Source organism: Astatotilapia calliptera, chromosome 22 (genome assembly GCF_900246225.1).
Source record: "Astatotilapia calliptera chromosome 22, fAstCal1.2, whole genome shotgun sequence".
NCBI lineage: Eukaryota > Metazoa > Chordata > Actinopteri > Cichliformes > Cichlidae > Astatotilapia > Astatotilapia calliptera.
The window spans coordinates 25,774,873-25,793,578 of record NC_039322.1 but is presented as its reverse complement, the minus strand read 5'-3'; the positions used below and the strand labels follow the sequence as shown (position 1 = coordinate 25,793,578).

At 39.2% G+C, this 18,706-nt stretch overlaps 1 protein-coding gene across 1 annotated transcript in view; it reads left to right on the top strand.

The window, feature by feature from the left end:
• Positions 1–18,246, top strand: part of oprd1a (opioid receptor, delta 1a) — a 30,210-nt gene extending 11,964 nt beyond the window's left edge. The window contains exons 2-3 of the mRNA XM_026156587.1: positions 6,373–6,728; positions 12,795–18,246. Coding sequence (XP_026012372.1) covers positions 6,373–6,728; positions 12,795–13,324 — 886 coding nt within the window. The 3' untranslated portion in view covers positions 13,325–18,246. The remainder of the gene's footprint in view (positions 1–6,372; positions 6,729–12,794) is intronic.
• Positions 18,247–18,706: the final 460 nt, after the last annotated feature.

Here is an 18,706-nt window from a genome sequence, read left to right as displayed (position 1 = left end):
ATATCAGAGTGGGTGTTATATCACTGAGAATCCCCTACAAGTTCCAAGTACAAGCGTCTGTACTTCTTTAAGGTTCCTTGAAGATGTATCACTTCTCATCCGAGAAGCTTCTTCAGTTCTTCTGAGAGCAATTGGCAAAGTCTACGGATAAGTGTTTGGTTGACTCTTCATGGCCAAAGAAAAAGAAAAAGAAAGAGAAAGAGGGATGGTAAAGGCAGGAATGAGGAAGGAGAATTAAATTGGTGCAGCAGGAAAAAAAAATAGATGACAAGGTGCAGTTATATCATTTTAGAAAAGTTTGCCAAAATTAAGACAGACAATACGCTAACTAAGAATAGTACAATATATACATATATATACATACATACATACATAAGTCACTTATAAATAAATATTTGGAAAAGAAACATGTGTAGTTGTAGCAGCAAACAGTGTGTTAAGTGGATGCGTTGTACAGGGAGATGGCCACAGGCAGGAATGATTTCCTGTGTCGTTCAGTGGTGCTTTTCGGTAATCTCAGTCTCTCACTGAACGAGCTCCTGTGACTGACCAACATGTCATGGAGTGGGTGGGAGGTGTTATCCAACATTGTCTTTATCTTGGACAGCATCCGCCTCTCCGACACCACCTTGAGGGAGTCCAGCTCCATCCCCACAACATTGCTGGCCTTACGGATCAGTTTATTAAGTCTGTTGGCATCTGCGACCCTCAGCCTGCTCCCCCAGCATGCAACAGCATAGAGGATCGCACTGGCCACCACAGACTCATAGAAAATCCTCAGCATTTTCTGGCAGATGTTGAAGGACCTCAGTCGCCTCAAAAAATAGAGACGACTCTGGCCCTTCCTGTAAAGTGCTGTGGTGTTTTTAGCCCAGTCCAGTTTATTGTCAATGTGTACTCCAAGGTATTTATAGTCCTCCACAATGTCAACACTGACCCCCTGGATTGAAACAGGGGTCAAGTGTTTCCTGGTCTTCCTGAAGTCCACGATCAGTTCCTTGGTCTTTGCCACGTTGAGCTGCAGATGATTCTGCTCACACCACGTGACAAAGGAGTCGACCACAGCCCGGTACTCTGTCTCATCATCCCTGCTGATGCATCCAACCACCGCAGAGTCATCAGAAAACTTCTGAAGATGGCAGGTCTCTGTGCAGTGGCTGAAGTCTGTGGTGTAGAGGGTGAAGAGGAAGGGGGAGAGGACAGTCCCCTGTGGTGCCCCTGTGTTGCTAATCACCTTGTCAGACACACACTGTGGGAGACGTACATATTGTGGTCTTCCTGTCAGGTAATCAACAATCCAGGACACCAGAGAAGCATCCACCTGCATCGCTGCTAACTTATCACCCAGGAGGGTCGGCCTGATGGTGTTGAAAGCACTGGAAAAGTCAAAAAACATGACCCTCACAGTGCTCGCCGGCTGGTCCAGATGGGTGTAGACACGATTGAGCAGGTAGATGATGGCGTCCTCTGTTCCGAGACGAGGCTGATAAGCGAACTGAAGGGGATCCAGATGTGGTCTTACTATGGGTCGCAGCTGGTCCAGGATGAGCCTTTCCAGGGTCTTCATGATGTGGGAGGTCAGTGCCACGGGCCTGTAATCCTGGGGGCCACTGGGACGAGGCGTCTTTGGTACAGGGACGAGGCATGATGTCTGCCACATCACCGGGACCCTCTGCAGACTCAGACTCAGCATAAACAGTTTATGAAAGACTCCACACAGCTGGGGGGCACAGGTCTTGAGGACGAGGGGACTCACTCCGTCTGGTCCAGCAGACTTGCCTGAGTGAAGTCTCCTCATTTGCATCTCAAAATGATTAGACATTCAGGGAAGAAGAATGCTGTAGCTCTAACTGGTGGTACCTCACAGCTAACTGTTTTTTCAGGCACTCCCACAGTGTTCAATATGTCTCTGATGTGTGCAAAGTCATTTGGATGCATTATATTTCTGGCCTTTCCATTCCACCATTGTCCTTTTGAAATTCAAAACTAACTCTATCATAAGTTTGACTTTTCTGTGTTGCTGCACTGAATTACTGTAGGTAATTTCTGCAAAATCTTCTGTGTGCTACTGCTAGTTATTCAGTCTCTGCATAGCCTCCTGAATGATTAACATTTCATATTTGATGGCAATTTTCCCTCCATAATTAGTAAGAGGTGTAAAAGATAAGATAGCCACTTGCATGGAACAAAAAAACTAGCAGCTTCTTTGACATGGAACACAAGAATTAAATGCAGCCTCTAATTAATTACACCAGTAGTTTTCCTTTTATGAATTATGATAAAGCCCGTTGCTCTTATAAATAATTACTAATTTGTTAATGGTCTGTGTCAGTTTTACCTTCAGCTGAAAAAAAGAAACAGATTGAAATGAAACATTGATGTCATTTAGAGACTAAAGCTGATGCTGAGAGTGAATAATAGAGCAGCTGTTGAGACGTTTTGACAGCATTTGTAATTATAAATTCCTGATTAAGCCGACATTCGCTTTAGACTAATTTATTACTTTAAGAAATCTTTTCTATCAGACTACAGAGTTCTTTCATTAATATACTTGTAGTGGAAAAACTCCCAAAGATGATTTAACTCTTAAGGCCTGACCTAATATGACACGCTGCAACTGTTCTACAACTTAAAAAAATGACATGGCCTAATTATGATTTATCTCATAATAATCTAGAACCAGTTAATGAAAAAAAAAATGAAATGCCGGCATTAAAGTAGATTTTTTTTTGTATCAAAGTGATTCAGTCATGGTTGTTAGTGTATCTAAAAGGACACAGAAAAAAGATCTATTGATTCAATAGAATTAGATTTTAAAATATAAACGACTGTGATTGAGTTATTGGATACAAACCCCTCTAATTTATTGAGCTCTCACTACATGTTGTGGCTTGAAAAAAGACTCACTAAAACATTTGAGAGTATGATGACCTATCTACTGCTTTGGCTCTACAATGGGTCACAACAGCAGTTTGCAGTCTATTTACAAGCTGTAGGAGCTTGTAAATAGTGCAAATAGTGAAACCCACATTAAATGTATCTACAGTATATTTTGCACTATTGATCTGCATTTCCTACACAATTATTTCTGCATGAGGGTTCCCCTCATGCAGAAATAACAGTGTATTAAGTAATCTGTATTAAGTAATCTGTTACATATTACCTATAAGCTTTTGAAAAAGTAATACAATAATTACTCCCTGCAGAAAGTACTTAAACGACTTTAACATGTCCTGAGATGCATTGTCTCTAGTTAACCTTTTATGGCTTAGCCTCTCATACATTTATTTTTACATTTTTTACATATCAACACAAATAAAAAGCCACAGTGATTCCACTATAGAATCATGGACAGGTACAAATGAGGTTGGCTTCCACTAGCTGATGTTCTGCTTGAGCATGGTTTAGGCTTTACAATAATATTGTTATCTTTTTCTGCTATAAAATGAAATGTCAATATCTCCAATGTTAAAAAGTTAAAGATAGAAATGGGGGGGGGGAAAGCAACATTTTTTTCTTGTTAAAATTATAGACTACAAAGAAAATATGCTGGAAATGAGCTACAAATGAAGCATGTGACTTGAATCTCTTTTGTACTATGAGCACGCCAGTGTGAATTTGGGTTAATAAAACTGTCACCGTCCTGGATTTTAATCCCAAAACCTTTGAGTTTCTATGAGATCTGAAATAATAACTTATTAATTATTATTATTATTATTAATTACGCTCCTAGCCTTTAATTATTGTTAATGATGAGGTTTTGACCCCTAATTAAATGTCATTAATATTCCAGACACTTGTTACTTGTTGTGTTTGAGTTGCAGTGACTGTTTTGGGTTTATGGAGTTTGAATGAGTTGCTGTTCTAGTGTTGGCTTTGAATCCTTGGTTTCAGTTCTTACAGTGGGGCAAAAAAGTATTTAGTCAGCCACCGATTGTGCAAGTTCCCCCACCTAAAATGATGACAGAGGTCAGTAATTTGCACCAGAGGTACACTTCAACTGTGAGAGACAGAATGTGAAAGAAAAATCCATGAATTCACATGGTAGGATTTGTAAAGAATTTATTCGTAAATCAGGGTGGAAAATAAGTATTTGGTCAATAACAAAAATACAACTCAATACTTTGTAACATAACCTTTGTTGGCAATAACAGAGGTCAAACATTTACTATAGGTCTTTACCAGGTTTGCACACACAGTAGCTGGTATTTTGGCCCATTCCTCCATGCAGATCTTCTCGAGAGCAGTGATGTTTTGGGGCTGTCGCCGAGCAACACGGACTTTCAACTCCCGCCACAGATTTTCTATGGGGTTGAGGTCTGGAGACTGGCTAGGCCACTCCAGGACTTTCAAATGCTTCTTACGGAGCCACTCCTTTGTTGCCCGGGCGGTGTGTTTTGGATCATTGTCATGTTGGAAGACCCAGCCTCGTTTCATCTTCAAAGTTCTCACTGATGGAAGGAGGTTTTGGCTCAAAATCTCACAATACATGGCCCCATTCATTCTGTCCTTAACACGGATCAGTCGTCCTGTCCCCTTGGCAGAAAAACAGCCCCATAGCATGATGTTTCCACCCCCATGCTTCACAGTAGGTATGGTGTTCTTGGGATGCAACTCAGTATTCTTCTTCCTCCAAACACGACGAGTTGAGTTTATACCAAAAAGTTATACTTTGGTTTCATCTGACCACATGACATTCTCCCAATCCTGTGCTGTATCATCCATGTGCTCTCTGGCAAACTTCAGACGGGCCTGGACATGCACTGGCTTCAGCAGCGGAACACGTCTGGCACTGCGGGATTTGATTCCCTGCCGTTGTAGTGTGTTACTGATGGTGACCTTTGTTACTTTGGTCCCAGCTCTCTGCAGGTCATTCACCAGGTCCCCCCGTGTGGTTCTGGGATCTTTGCTCACCGTTCTCATGATCATTTTGACCCCACGGGATGAGATCTTGCGTGGAGCCCCAGATCGAGGGAGATGATCAGTGGTCTTGTATGTCTTCCATTTTCTGATGATTGCTCCCACAGTTGATTTTTTCACACCAAGCTGCTTGCCTATTGTAGATTCACTCTTCCCAGTCTGGTGCAGGTCTACAATACTTTTCCTGGTGTCCTTCGAAAGCTCTTTGGTCTTGGCCATGGCGGAGTTTGGAGTCTGACTGTTTGAGGCTGTGGACAGGTGTCTTTTATACAGATGATGAGTTCAAACAGGTGCCATTCATACAGGTAACGAGTGGGGGACAGAAAAGCTTCTTACAGGAGACGTTACAGGTCTGTGAGAGCCAGAGATTTTCCTTGTTTGAGGTGACCAAATACTTATTGTCCACCCTGATTTACGAATAAATTCTTTACAAATCCTACCATGTGAATTCATGGATTTTTTTTTCACATTCTGTCTCTCACAGTTGAAGTGTACCTCTGTTGTCCAAGCATTTCACTACATATCGTACTGTGTATGACTGTGTACGTGACAAATAAAATTTGAATTTGATTTGAATTTGATTTGGTGCAAATTACTGACCTCTGTCATCATTTTAGGTGGGGGAACTTGCACAATTGGTGGCTGACTAAATACTTTTTTGCCCCACTGTATTTTAACTTTGGATCTGAGGAGAAAAGCAATTAACTTGTAGTTTATTTTTGGGATTTGGTAATCTGGAAATTAGCAAGGCAGTGCAGTCATAAATTAAACTAAGCCTTTGTTTGTAATCAATTCCAACATGGAATTATATCTAATTATTTCTATAATAACTTTATGAAAATGACTAGAGGTAAAATGGATCTAAAGTAGGTAACAGAATAATTGAAATATCCGTTTTCCCTGATGAAGCTCAGTTGGTAGAATGGTCGCCCCATGATCGGAAGTTTGGATGTTCAAATCCACTGAACAGCTACCCTGAGGTACCCCTGAGCAAGGTACCGTCCCTACACACTGCTCCCCGGGCGCCTGCTTAGTGGCTGCCCACTGCTTCACTGAGTGAATGGGTCAAATGCAGAGAAAGTAATTTCCCCACGAGGATGAATAAAGTATACATTATTATTATTATTATTATTATTATTATTATTATTAAGAAAGGACAAAAATGCACCAGTAACACAAATGACAATTTTTTTCTATTCAAATCTCAATTCATGGGCCTTTATGTCATCTATTCTCTACATACACTATTTCTCTCTCCAACAAGCTAATAAATTATATCCAAATAACTATATGATTTTCAGTTCAACAGCAGCTGCAAGTAGACTGGACCAGGGAGGCAACTGTGAGATGATCTGAAATAACCTGTTTTTGACTGGGGAAAAAATCGTTAAAAAATACCAGTTTCTTTTTAACTTTTACTACACCTTCTGTCTACTTTGTGACCACAACCAGATACACCAAGATGAACACTGCCACAAATATCTACATCTTCAATCTAGCTCTTGCCGATGCCTTGGCCACCAGCACGCTGCCCTTCCAGAGCGCCAAATACCTCATGAACACCTGGCCATTTGGGGATGTCCTCTGCAAGCTCATTATTGCCATCGACTACTACAACATGTTCACAAGTATCTTCACCCTCACAATGATGAGTGTAGATCGCTACATCGCCGTGTGCCACCCAGTCAGGGCGCTGGAGTTTCGGACGCCTGTCAAGGCCAAGTTGATCAACATACTCATCTGGGTCCTGTCCTCGGCAATTGGTGTGCCTGTCATGATCATGGCTGTGACCAAAGTGGCAGACAATGGTAAGACTGCAAGTCCATGTTCTTTACCTCTTGGTAATATTTTAAGATGATTTCTGAATTAATTTATATTGTTTCAAAAATAAGGCTGAATATGTATGGTTACTGAGTGCTGGTTGTCGTAGTGGAGAACAAAGGTAATTCTGCATTCATTTGAATAATTTGCATCTATCAGGCAAACCTTGTGGTCCTTTAGTTGGAAATGAAACTGTACACAAGGAAATGCAACAATAGCGGCAACTGATTCTGAATCAATACTCTGAACTGTCCATTGTGTATTCTAAGAGCAAGGAGAAGAGCCTCTGAAGCATCTACACTACTTGATACAAAAACTGTCTAATGAAACCTAAGGTAATATGTTCCAGGAGACAGATTCTGTAGTTGAGGGTAGGTCCTTTTGAACTGCTTTTCCAGATGTCTTCTTTTGTTTGGTGCCACAAAGTAAGTACAAGATTGCATGAGGATTACTCATTTTTCCAAATAAATGTATTTGGTAATGAAGTCACAGCCTTCTCTGATAACCTTTAGCACATCTTTGAAGGAACATAATGTAGAAAAAAAAACAACTATGTATCGCTGAAATACTATTGCCGAAATATAGTTGCCGGTATAGGAGGTTAGGGCTGCTCGATTATGGCAAAAATGATAATCACGATTATTTTCACTGAAATTGAGATCACGATTATTTGACGATGTTTATTTAACCCTTTAAGACCTACTATAGAACCAAGTCCACCAGAGCTTATATTATTTTTTTTACATGCTGTAGTGCCTGTTAGAGTTTGTATTGTTGATTGTCATTTATGCTTAGAAATATTTAACCATAGATGCTTAGAGGTGTATAATCAATTGTGTAGTGATAAGTTGTGTGATCTTTAACAGGCTACAGAGGCTTGGTGTGCATTCCACACTAGAATGCACACCTACATCCTGGGAGCACGGGAAGAGGTCGCATCTTGTTTTAATTGTTTTATGGTAGGATTAACGTAGCTACGTCTGTTCTAGTCTAAGTGCTTTTCTGTTTAGATGAACTGCTGGACTTCCTCACCGGGGGGGGTCTAGTCTACCCTCCTCCTGACCAAGGATGTTTGACCCTTTGATCAGCGCGCACACACACACACACACACACACACACACACACACACACACACACACACACAGTATTCTTTGTTCACATGTATACCTATGTAAGATGTTATATGTTAATGACCCTATGCATATTCATGTAACCACAATAAAAGGAGTGCTGTGGGGAAACCTGGCTGAGAGTCTGACAGTGGTCAAGTGGTGGAACGACGCTTGGCTCCAGCCAGGTCTCCCTCATGCATGAGTAACCAGAGAACTTTGGTGCCTTGAGTCTTGCTTTTTGCTGCGTAGCAGATTGTCCTTAACGTTCCAGCGAATAGGTTTATGCTACAAACCTATCAGTGCCATTTGTGGGAGCATTTCAAGTTGCTATACATCAATACAACTGTTATAGCCCATATTTTAATAATATGTATGCATTAAGTGCATAGTAATTACATAAATTGCAAAAAAGTGCAATAAACTACAAAAAAAATTGAAATTGAAGAGCTTACACATGCTAGCTTTTGTTTTGTTTACATATATTTCTACTTGGAGAAATTTAAGAGGCTTATCCCTCAAAACTTTAAATACAATAAAGTTGCAAAAAATAGTTTCCCACCACAGGAAATTTATTTTGAGTGTCTTCATAGTTTTATTTTGGAGATACAGCAATTTTTATATACTGCAGGAAAAACAAAAAACAATCCTATGATGCAAATTTGCAAAGAAAACAGCATGTGCATCATTTCACTGTGGGAAGTGTTACGAACAGCTGATGGATCGGCAAAGCGTGTTTCTGGAATATTATGTTTTTGTTCCTGCAAGCGCTTTTTATGCAATTTTTGCAAAGCTATATGTGGAACGAAACCGTGACCGAGGACAAGCTGATGGCATCAGATGTAAGTACAACTCCTCCGGTTTCATATGCAAAACAAATTATTGCGCTAGCTTACACGGTTCCGGTTCTACAGGGATTTAAAAATAGTTACGCAAAACGGAGCGTGCTGCTCTGACCGGCTTTAAAGGGTTAACAATGACTTTAAAAAAAATAATAAAAATAGTGTGCAACACCACTGAAGTTTTTTTTTTTTTTAAACTCTCTTTTCAACCAACGGCAGTCACTCTCCAAATAACTTCTGCTTAGCTTTCCGAGCTTCCCTCGGGTCCTCTTAATCAGCGGTCTCCAACCTTTTTTGCGCCACGGACCAGTTTATGCCCGACAATATTTTCACGGACCGGCCTTTAAGGTGTCGCGGATAAATGAGGAAGGGGCTAATAATCGGCTCAGTCATTTTTAATGATCGTTGAAAGCCCAGATCGTAATCGTGATTAAAATTCGATTAATTGAGCAGCCCTATAGGAGGTAGTGTGCCCTTTATTTAGCAAAGTGTGTAATCCTCAGTTGTGTAATCCTACTAGAGACTTCACAGTGTGTTCCAAAAATCACATATCTGCTGCCCAAGGCAATTAAAATTTTAAAAAGTAATCTAACAGACATTTAGCAGTGACAGCTGAGAAGTTGTGTCTGACAGGATGCATTGAAGTGATAAGTTTAAGGTAGTTTAAGGTGTTTTAAGTGTGACGTCATTAGCCGTGTCTGGGCCCAAACTCCGCTGCAGGTCCATAAGCCAAACGATCACTGCGGCATCACTGAGAGTTAAAAACTGTTTAAATTCTTTCATCTGTAATAAAATAATCATTGTGGCTGCTCTACCAGATGTAACAATTAAGTTTAGCATCCAGACATCCATGAAAACGGAATTTATTAAACTTAACGGAGTTAGAAGTTAGCAAGGAGTTAGGTCACTAATTTCCATCTAAATATAATATAGCCCGTCCTGACTGAGAAATTTCTAAAACAAATTAAGACGTACAGCTCTGCTATCACTTCCGACATAAATGAAGACAGGAAAGTAAACAGCAGTGGCGTTTGTAGGGTTACTTTAGTTTGGCTAGCTGATATATAACGATGTGCTACGTGATCGCTAGCGACATAGCTATGTTAGCTTAATATAAACAGTGAAGGTGGAGGATGAATGCTAACTTTTTTCCACTCAATAAATGTTAACGTGAGGGTGGGAGAACAACTGAGATAATCCATCCACAATACGAGGTTAGTCATTAATATACTGCTGCATGGGCTGGGCCGTAGTTACATCGTAAGATTTTAAAAACTGAGCGTTAAAATGAACAGTGACAATAAACACCGAGAGAGGCCGACAGTGATCACTGCCTGTTTTTAGGGGCTTGTTGAGATTAAATAGAACAAGATACAAATCATTAAAACATGTTAAAAACACAACAGCCTTATTAAATGCAGAGTAGTTTGGGCCCTGAAGCAGGATTCATCAATTATAGACCGAATAGTGTGTTCCTGAGGTGTTCAGAGCCCATTTTATATAAAGTGAAGAGCACTGGTCCTGACCAAGCATTAAGAATTGGCACTGAAAAATAAAACACTTCCACTTTCCATATGAGGAAGTTACATTTACATAGAGTGAATGAGCTACTCCAAATATGCACCTTGCTAACCCAAACTAAAGCAAGAAAAGCATAGAAAATATCATCAATGATTCTAACTTGTGATTTTGTAATATCTAATAATTACCACCAAAACAGTTTATTTTCCCACAGAATCAGCTAAATTGATTATACTAGTATTAATTGGAATTTTTCTTTTCTGTCTGAAGCTAATTTGGTATTTGTTCAGTTCGCTCTTGATGGCTTATAGACAATATGATAATGTCTGTGAATTCTCTGAAGATCAGTCTCTGCTTTGCCAAAGATTGTCCTCAGTTCCAAAAAGTAAGGACAATTAGGGATGAAGCATAACACATTTTATAGCCCTATAAAGTAAATACAAAATGTGGGTGGAGGAGACGCTTCCTCTCTCATCTAACACTCAGTCTTGCAACGAGCTGCCTGAAAATCAGTACATAAAATTACAGCTTAATCAGTTGTATTGTTAGAGTATAGCTGTTGGCCATTATGAGGTATGTCCCACTATGATGTGCAATAGAGTGATAATGAGGTGATCTTTTTATCAGACAGTTTGGAGAAACTGCTGTATCTCTGCACCCTAGCTGATGTTTCTGTGAAAGACTCAGAGGGGTGAAACAGAGTTACAGCAAATCCAGACTTTATCCTTGGGTCCACATCTTGTTTTATTTAGGCTCCTGTATGTGTTATTGGGTTTCTCACAGTCTGTAGCTACAGAGTTAGCAGCTCAAGGCTCACCTTGTTGTGTGCTAAAGTCATATAAAGTCACTGCTGATCCTTCAAACCACGCAGCAGACAGTCAACACATAGCTATTAGTGCTGCACAAAGACAAACATTGTAACAAATGCACCAGCTGTAACAAAGTTGTGCCATTTCAGCTTAAGCCTTCGTTTCACTTGGACATTCCTGTACAGCTTCTAACGCTGAAGACGGCGTCTCGTGTCATTTAAAGGGTTTAAATTGAGCAGACGCTTTGCAAGCAGCTGAGCGTACACAGCAGTGAGGAGTTGATTGGGAGATTTTGTCTCTGATTAGGAGGAAATGTCTACCGCTGCCATTGGATGTACAGTTTGTGTTTACCATGGTCAGCGTCGCGAGTGGCGAGATCATTTAAAAGTAGTTGAATCTTCACAAAAAACCTAGCAACGTGAGCATTGCTCTCATTTTCAAAGAAATACCTTTCTTTGCTTTGTTGAAGACCTCTTTTCACTTTGTTAATACATAATTAGACTGCTTGACCGTGAAGGTGTTGACGGTACAGCTTTATTGATTTTCATAATTTAATATAATTTAAATTCCCCTTTGTTTTTATTTTGATTCAGTGTTGCTGCAAATCAGACATGCATGCCAATGAATAAAACTGGAAATAGTTGAGTCTAGGCTTAAATTTGGTTGATCCTGACTTAAAACCTATTCTATACACTGCTCTTGACAAAGATCAACTGAAGACTACCATGCCAGAAAACTTTGAAAAGATTGCGAAAGTCTGCCACCCTCTTACAGCTAAAAACAATATGTTATTATCAGTCAATGTTTTCAGATATAACTTATTAGATTTCTCAAAGATGGGGGCTCTTTGCAGGGTCGCTGATTGCAAGACTACAACTAAACTCCCTTTCAGATTATTTTCCATCCTGCTCCAGGGAGAAACTGAAAAACTGTTGAACAGTGGAGCAGAAACATAAGGAGTTTTTGGCCACAGTCTCCCTCGTGTGTGCAATGTTCTATTCTGTTCAGACAAAAACGGGTTAAAAGAACAAAAAGAGGAAGATGCTGCAGAATGTGAACATGAGGCTGAGAGAACAGAGAGTTCAACTCAATCAGTCAGTCGATCGATATGTTCAGTCCTGTTCCCTCTCCGGGGATGCAAAAGTGCAGTGATCAGCCTAACAGCAAGGAAACGTGAAATGTGCAAGTAGTGACTAATCTTTCAAAAAAATTAAAATATAAAGAGTGAAGGGATTGTACAGTAGTGTATTCATTGTGATGGTTGAAAAGACAAACTATAAAAATAACTGGGTGCACATGCATAAAATGTGTGTATAAATTCAGTGATGCAGGTCTGTACTGGGATGATATTAAAGTTTGAGTTGCCCGCACAAGTAAAATCCAGCTGTAAGTTTACCTAACCTTATTTTCTATAAGTGTGTGCCTAAAGTTACACGTAAATTACATGTCACTACATGTGTAATTGCTTCTATAACTTTTGAAAAGTTATTAGCTTTTGCTTTATTCTCTCTTCTTCAGCACTTTAGGGGACTTTTTATCTCTTATTGTGTGAACAGTTGAGTGCAACATTATGAAACCTTCCATGACAGACTGTCTGAATTTAAAAGTCTGCACTACACACGAAAGGTTCTTGATCTTGTACCACAGCCTTCACTGCAGTTTTTTGGATTTGAATCCTGTGGTTTTTGCTCTGATCTTTCACAGATGTTAATTAACATCAGCCCTATTTTGTCTAACGCCATCAAAATGTAACTGTTCTTTTTTTTTTTCAGGTAAAACCACTTGCATGTTAAAGTTTCCTGAGCCTGACTGGTATTGGGACACGGTGACAAAGATCTGCGTCTTCATCTTTGCTTTTGTGGGGCCTGTGATGGTCATCACCATATGCTATGGTCTGATGATCCTGCGTCTGAGGAGTGTTCGTCTGCTCTCAGGCTCCAAGGAGAAAGACCGCAACATGCGCCGCATTACCCGCATGGTCCTGGTGGTGGTGGCGGCCTTTATCATCTGCTGGACCCCCATTCACATATTCATCATTGTGAAGACCATGATAGAAATTGACAGCAGGAATCCCTTTGTGATAGCTAGCTGGCATCTGTGCATCGCTTTGGGGTATACCAACAGTAGCCTCAATCCTGTCCTCTATGCATTTTTGGATGAAAATTTCAAGCGATGCTTCAGGGATTTCTGCCTCCCCTGTCGGACCCGTGTGGAGCAAAACAGTCTGACCAGAGGCCACAACACCACCAGGGAGCCAGTGTCCATCTGTGCTCCAACAGAAGCAGGAAAGAAGCCGGCATGACTAGGCATGGACCGGGTCCCCCATTGCTCTCGTTCAAGGAGGATCCAGCAAGATCTCCAATCAGAAGTCACCCAGATCTCCACAACAGAGTTTTAAGAGATATTTTCAAAGGAAGAGTTGACATAGGCAAATCTTGTTTTATTCTCTCTAATTTGGCTGTCAAACGAGACATTCAAATGAATAATTAAAGGTAATGGAAAACAAGTTCCACTTTCTATTAAAGTTCTTACTGTCCCCCCTCAAAGTGATGCCTTACAGAGGCACTGAGAGTAGAATGATATTGATGGCCTAAAATGTTTTATCAAGATAGTGAAACAGTTCATAATTTAGGGATCGAAAGCTGAACTTTCTGATGACGCAAAAAGGGCAAAGAAATCCCTGAAGGAGTCTGTCTCAAAAAATGTCATTCATATGGCATTTATCTTGGTACTATAATCGAGCAGAGAATGACTGATGTACAAAAAGCCAAAAGTTTAAAACAATGGCCTTTTCAAATCCGACTTTGCCATTTCATCAGAGACATCTGATGTGGATTAAAAAACTGAAAAGTAAGAATTTTGGAGATTAACTCTTTCCATTTGTACATTTAACATCATCTCATAATAAGTGAGCCTTACAGAGGAGAATCACACAACTCTTGCCCACCGACAGCTGGATGATGAATTACAGTGTAGTTTGTTGCACAATGGCAGCAACTCTCTACATGGAGAAGCAGGGAATTCTTGTTTGGTATTCCGTGTGATTCAACCACCCTTTGGGTATTTTTTTGTATTTTTCTTTGTTTTAAAAAGAGACACGTGGTGTGTGCTGAAAGACAATTTTGGACTCAGTGGATTTGAAAAAGGTCTGTCATTACAGATGTAGAATCAGAATGGAGCCCACTCTATGGGGTTTGTGCTTAGAAAAAGACAGAATAGCATCAAACCACTTGTGTTTGGATTTCCATGGGCTTCTTCTCTGCTTACCTACTTGACTTTCTGTAGTGGTGTCAAGCGCACAGAAAGCCTCTGAGCAGAATCACTAAAGGAGGATAAACCTGCCAGTGGAAGAACACTGTCGGCAGCCACAACACCTCACTCATTGTATTGGTCTATTGTTCTGACTGAGACTGGCTTTATCTCATTTTCTAGACTTCCATCCTGATGTCAAACTAACTGCTCCAAGGGTTATTAAGATTATTGATCATTTTTAAATTAGAAAACTGTTACACTGAATATCTGTAGCACATTTAAGACAAGTAAGATGGCATTAGCCAGAGCTAAATCATTCGTGGTGATTTATGTGCTATGACGGGACTCGACATGAATCAAACTCCGTCAGTGTGAAGGTAATGATCATTTCAGCTTTGCATACACAAAGAGTTGTGTTAGAGATAATAATCTGAGTTTATATGAATTTGCTCTCATGTGGAAATATTTCCGAGACAGTCACGGTCACACTGGTGAGTGCTGAAATGCATAGTTGACTAAATGAGGTTAATGTAGCAGTAAAAACACATCGGAGCAGACTGTGAATGAAAAGATGGTAGAAAATTAATCAAAAATGTAAATTTGTACATAATGTTTAGCTTTTACATTACAACACATTTGGCTTCAGTCACAGATAAAATGACCACAAGGTACGTCTGTGGTTCTGTATTTTTCCTTTACGCTTTGCTTATATTGACATTTGATAATTCTTGATATTTCATCACCTTGCTTTTGATCTATGTGGCTCTAAAATATTTAAGAAAAAAAAGCAAAAAAGAAAGAGAAGCAAAATAAGTGTTTACAGTTTGTTTGGATATGAGTTTGTGTTCCGTTTACAGATTCAGCAATTTCCCTTTGGACTGGCTGTGGACTTCCCCACAGAGATATGGTCAGAAGAGAAAAACAAACATACAAACAAAAAATCTGTTTGCAGCAGGATATTGATACTTTTTGTAGTGTATGTTTTCTTACAGTGATAATGTGTGATATAAAGTGTAATGTGGTGTATATACCTGCTCTGCTTAGCTCTAAGTGCCAAATCTGTCAGGTGTGCAGAATACATCTGAGCTGGTGTTATCTTTGCAAAATCAAACGATATCTGGCTGGAATGTACAGACGTAGCTATCCCAAAGGATGACAAGAGTGTGTAAATTTCTTTTTTGACTAAATTAGCAATTACTACAAAAAGCAAAGCATGAATCATGTGAATTCAGGGTATGAATAAGTAAAATGTATGTGCATGATTTACACTGTACAACCAGGATTAGCCCTGCTTATGAGGCTTTGTCATTCTTTTACACTCAGATACTTTCCATAGCTCGATACAGAGAGCTACAAAAGGAATTGTATTTTCTCTGTGTGAGTCCAAACCTGAAAAATAAGTAATATACTACCACCATCTTTATTTGTCCATTCTAGTCATCTAATATTGCTTCAATGGATGTGGAGGCTTAAAGCTTTACCAGGGAGATGGTGCTCAGGCAGTTGAGCTGAACATCTGACCACTTTGATAAACCATGAAGGCATAGAGCCAGGCTTTTTTTGTCTTAGCTGGCCTGAAAAAATACCTTTAAAAGCTTAAAATACCGGCTATCACAAAAGCGGCTATCAACTTTCTTTGATAAGCCAACCTTCAGGGTCTGTGCACACTCTCATAAAAAGGGGCGTGTCAAGGGCATACCAGTAGAATTGTGGAATGACAGAGACTGGGAGCATATAGTACACATAAGCATACACAGTCGCAAAAAATGACGTGGTATTCGCAGAGACCTGTGTCTACTGAGCAAATTTGGGGTCATTCGCTCAACCAACAGTCACTGCAGTGCATGGCGCTTTCTATGTGAAAGGGCCATCACAGAACATGTGACTGTTTTTCTGCACAAAGTCCCAACTTACTCCAGTAAGAGACATTATTAAATAATGATGATAAAATGGTGATAAAACTCCTTAATTAGTATACAAAATATAACAGCACAATGCAACCCAAGTCCAAATATAACTCAAGTTCTAATGCAGCTGAAAATTATTAAAATTATTAAAAATATTGGGGTTTAGCTCAAGAGTAGTAGCGTATTTGTTAATTATGTTTACACTGCAGGTAATTTCTAATGTCACAACTGCACATTAGAGCTCTTTAAAATCGATGCATCTGAACATTAAATGTTACTGTTCCATAGCCTACTATAAGTAGACATGGAAATTACTTTGGTTTAGTTCACAGTATTTACTTTTGTTGATTTAATAGGTCATCTTAGTTATAACAAAAGCTCTTTTTAATGTTCTAATCTGTGTTTTAGTAGCTACAACTCCAGCAGTGTAAAAGTCAAATAAAACAGCAGCAGATTAGAGCCAAGGATAAAAACCTTTGTAGAGTTTTTGCATCACCAACTGACAATACGACACAGTTTGTATCTTGAATAGAATAGAATTGTCATTGTACATGTACAATGGCACTGTGGGTGCTCCACATCAACTGTGCAGGACATATAAGTAGTGACACAACAGGAATAAATAACAAACAAGAAGAATATGTGCAAAATAAGAGGAACAGCAGGGTTTCATTCAGGGGTTTTAGCTGCATATATACAAGAAGTTACAAATATAAACCATATTGCTACAGCTGGAATCGTATAGCTATATAACACTAGCAATATGCTGTGAATAATAGGAACATTGTAACACAGAAAACACTGACCTCAAGCTCCACACGGTTTGCTAACCCATTAATCTCTTTGCCATTAGCCCTGTAAACCAATCAACTTAGTCTATTTTAGGTGCAAAGCAATATTTATTATTTGTTGCCTTTCAGAATAAATACTACTTTTATTTTTGGAAGATTAAGTCAGAAACATTAAATCCTTATTTTGGCACAAAAAGAAACATTTCTGTCCTAAACCACGCCTCCTGGAGCTTCAGGACTCCAAAACTTGAACATGATAGGTCGTGCCGGGCTATGATTCCAGAAAATTATGAGTCTTTTTTGTAATGGAAGGCACTGAAACAATATCCTGTTAATAGTCAAAAGGAAGCCTAAATTCTCCAGAGAGGAATTACACAGAAGTGTGTCCTGTGTTAGATGAAATAGGGTTGGGTACACAGCTTCTTTGGTATGTGGAATTTGGTATTCCCAAATGTAAATTTTAATACAGAAAAGCTGTGTGGCCAAAGATGTAATTTCAAAGATGACAAAAGGGTAAGCGATCCCTGCCTCTAAGTTATTCTCATATAACCTGCTGGGCTACTGATTAAATTCAGCAAAAAAAGACTACACTAAGAGTATTTTTACATTGATTAATCAACTTTCAGAACTTTAACCACAGAAAACAGACTTGTCAGACTTTTATGTTCAGTGCACTGTCTTTGATCCATTGGTTTACTTTGGTATTATACGGAAACTGCGTGGAAATGCCCATTACATATGGATATTTCCACATCTCCAACATTTTTTTTTTTAAAGTTTGATTCTCGAACAAAATTCCCTTGCAAATACAAATTTTAGTAATCATTAAGTTACATACAGTGTTGTGACACATGAAACTAAAGCAAACTGAGAATGTGACGCAGTGTGCTTTCACTGTTGGAATATGAAATTAACATAATACATGCAATCTAAATCACCATTTAATCTTCAGTCTTTTGTAAAATTATATTGCTGTTAATGATCGCAGTATGTGTGATAAAGTCCATGCAAAGATTCGCTCAGATTGGCACCGTGTTAAGGAGATACAGACATATATACATAAATATACTATGATGATCACGGCTATGCAGCAATCTAAAGCTTTTAAGCTTCACGGATATTTCTGTGACTTTCGGTAGTACGATCTATGTTGTCATAGTAATTTATCATGAGCAATTTAATAATTCCAGCTTAACTGGTTAAATTGCAATGATCAGTTCAATTCACCAAATCACAACAACAGTAGCCTAAAGGCACTTTATATTGTACAAACAATAAACAACGTCGTTTGAGCAAGCATTTGGCAACAGTGGGAAAGAAAAACTCCCTTTTACCAGGAAGAAACCTCTGGCAGAAGCAGGATGAGGGAGAGGGAGATGAGAGGAAGACAGGATAAAAGATGCGCTGTGGAAGAGAGCCAGAGATTAATAATAACTCATAATTAAATGCATTAGCAGTTCACTCCTGATACAGAAGATAATCAATAGGGAGCCTTGTAAGATGTGAAATATTAGTAAATGCTATTACTGATTTATTGTTCAGAACAGTTCATCTGATTCATTTCTTACTCTTCTGTCAGGTTCTATAAATTTTTTGCACGCCTGTCATTTACATTGTATCAGTATTGTTAGCTACTTTGACACTTTTGACATTGATACACTACAGCTTAACACTGTAAACAGAATATTAAAGCAGCCTTTGTGAATTTAATAGATGTAGATTTGTGTTATATGC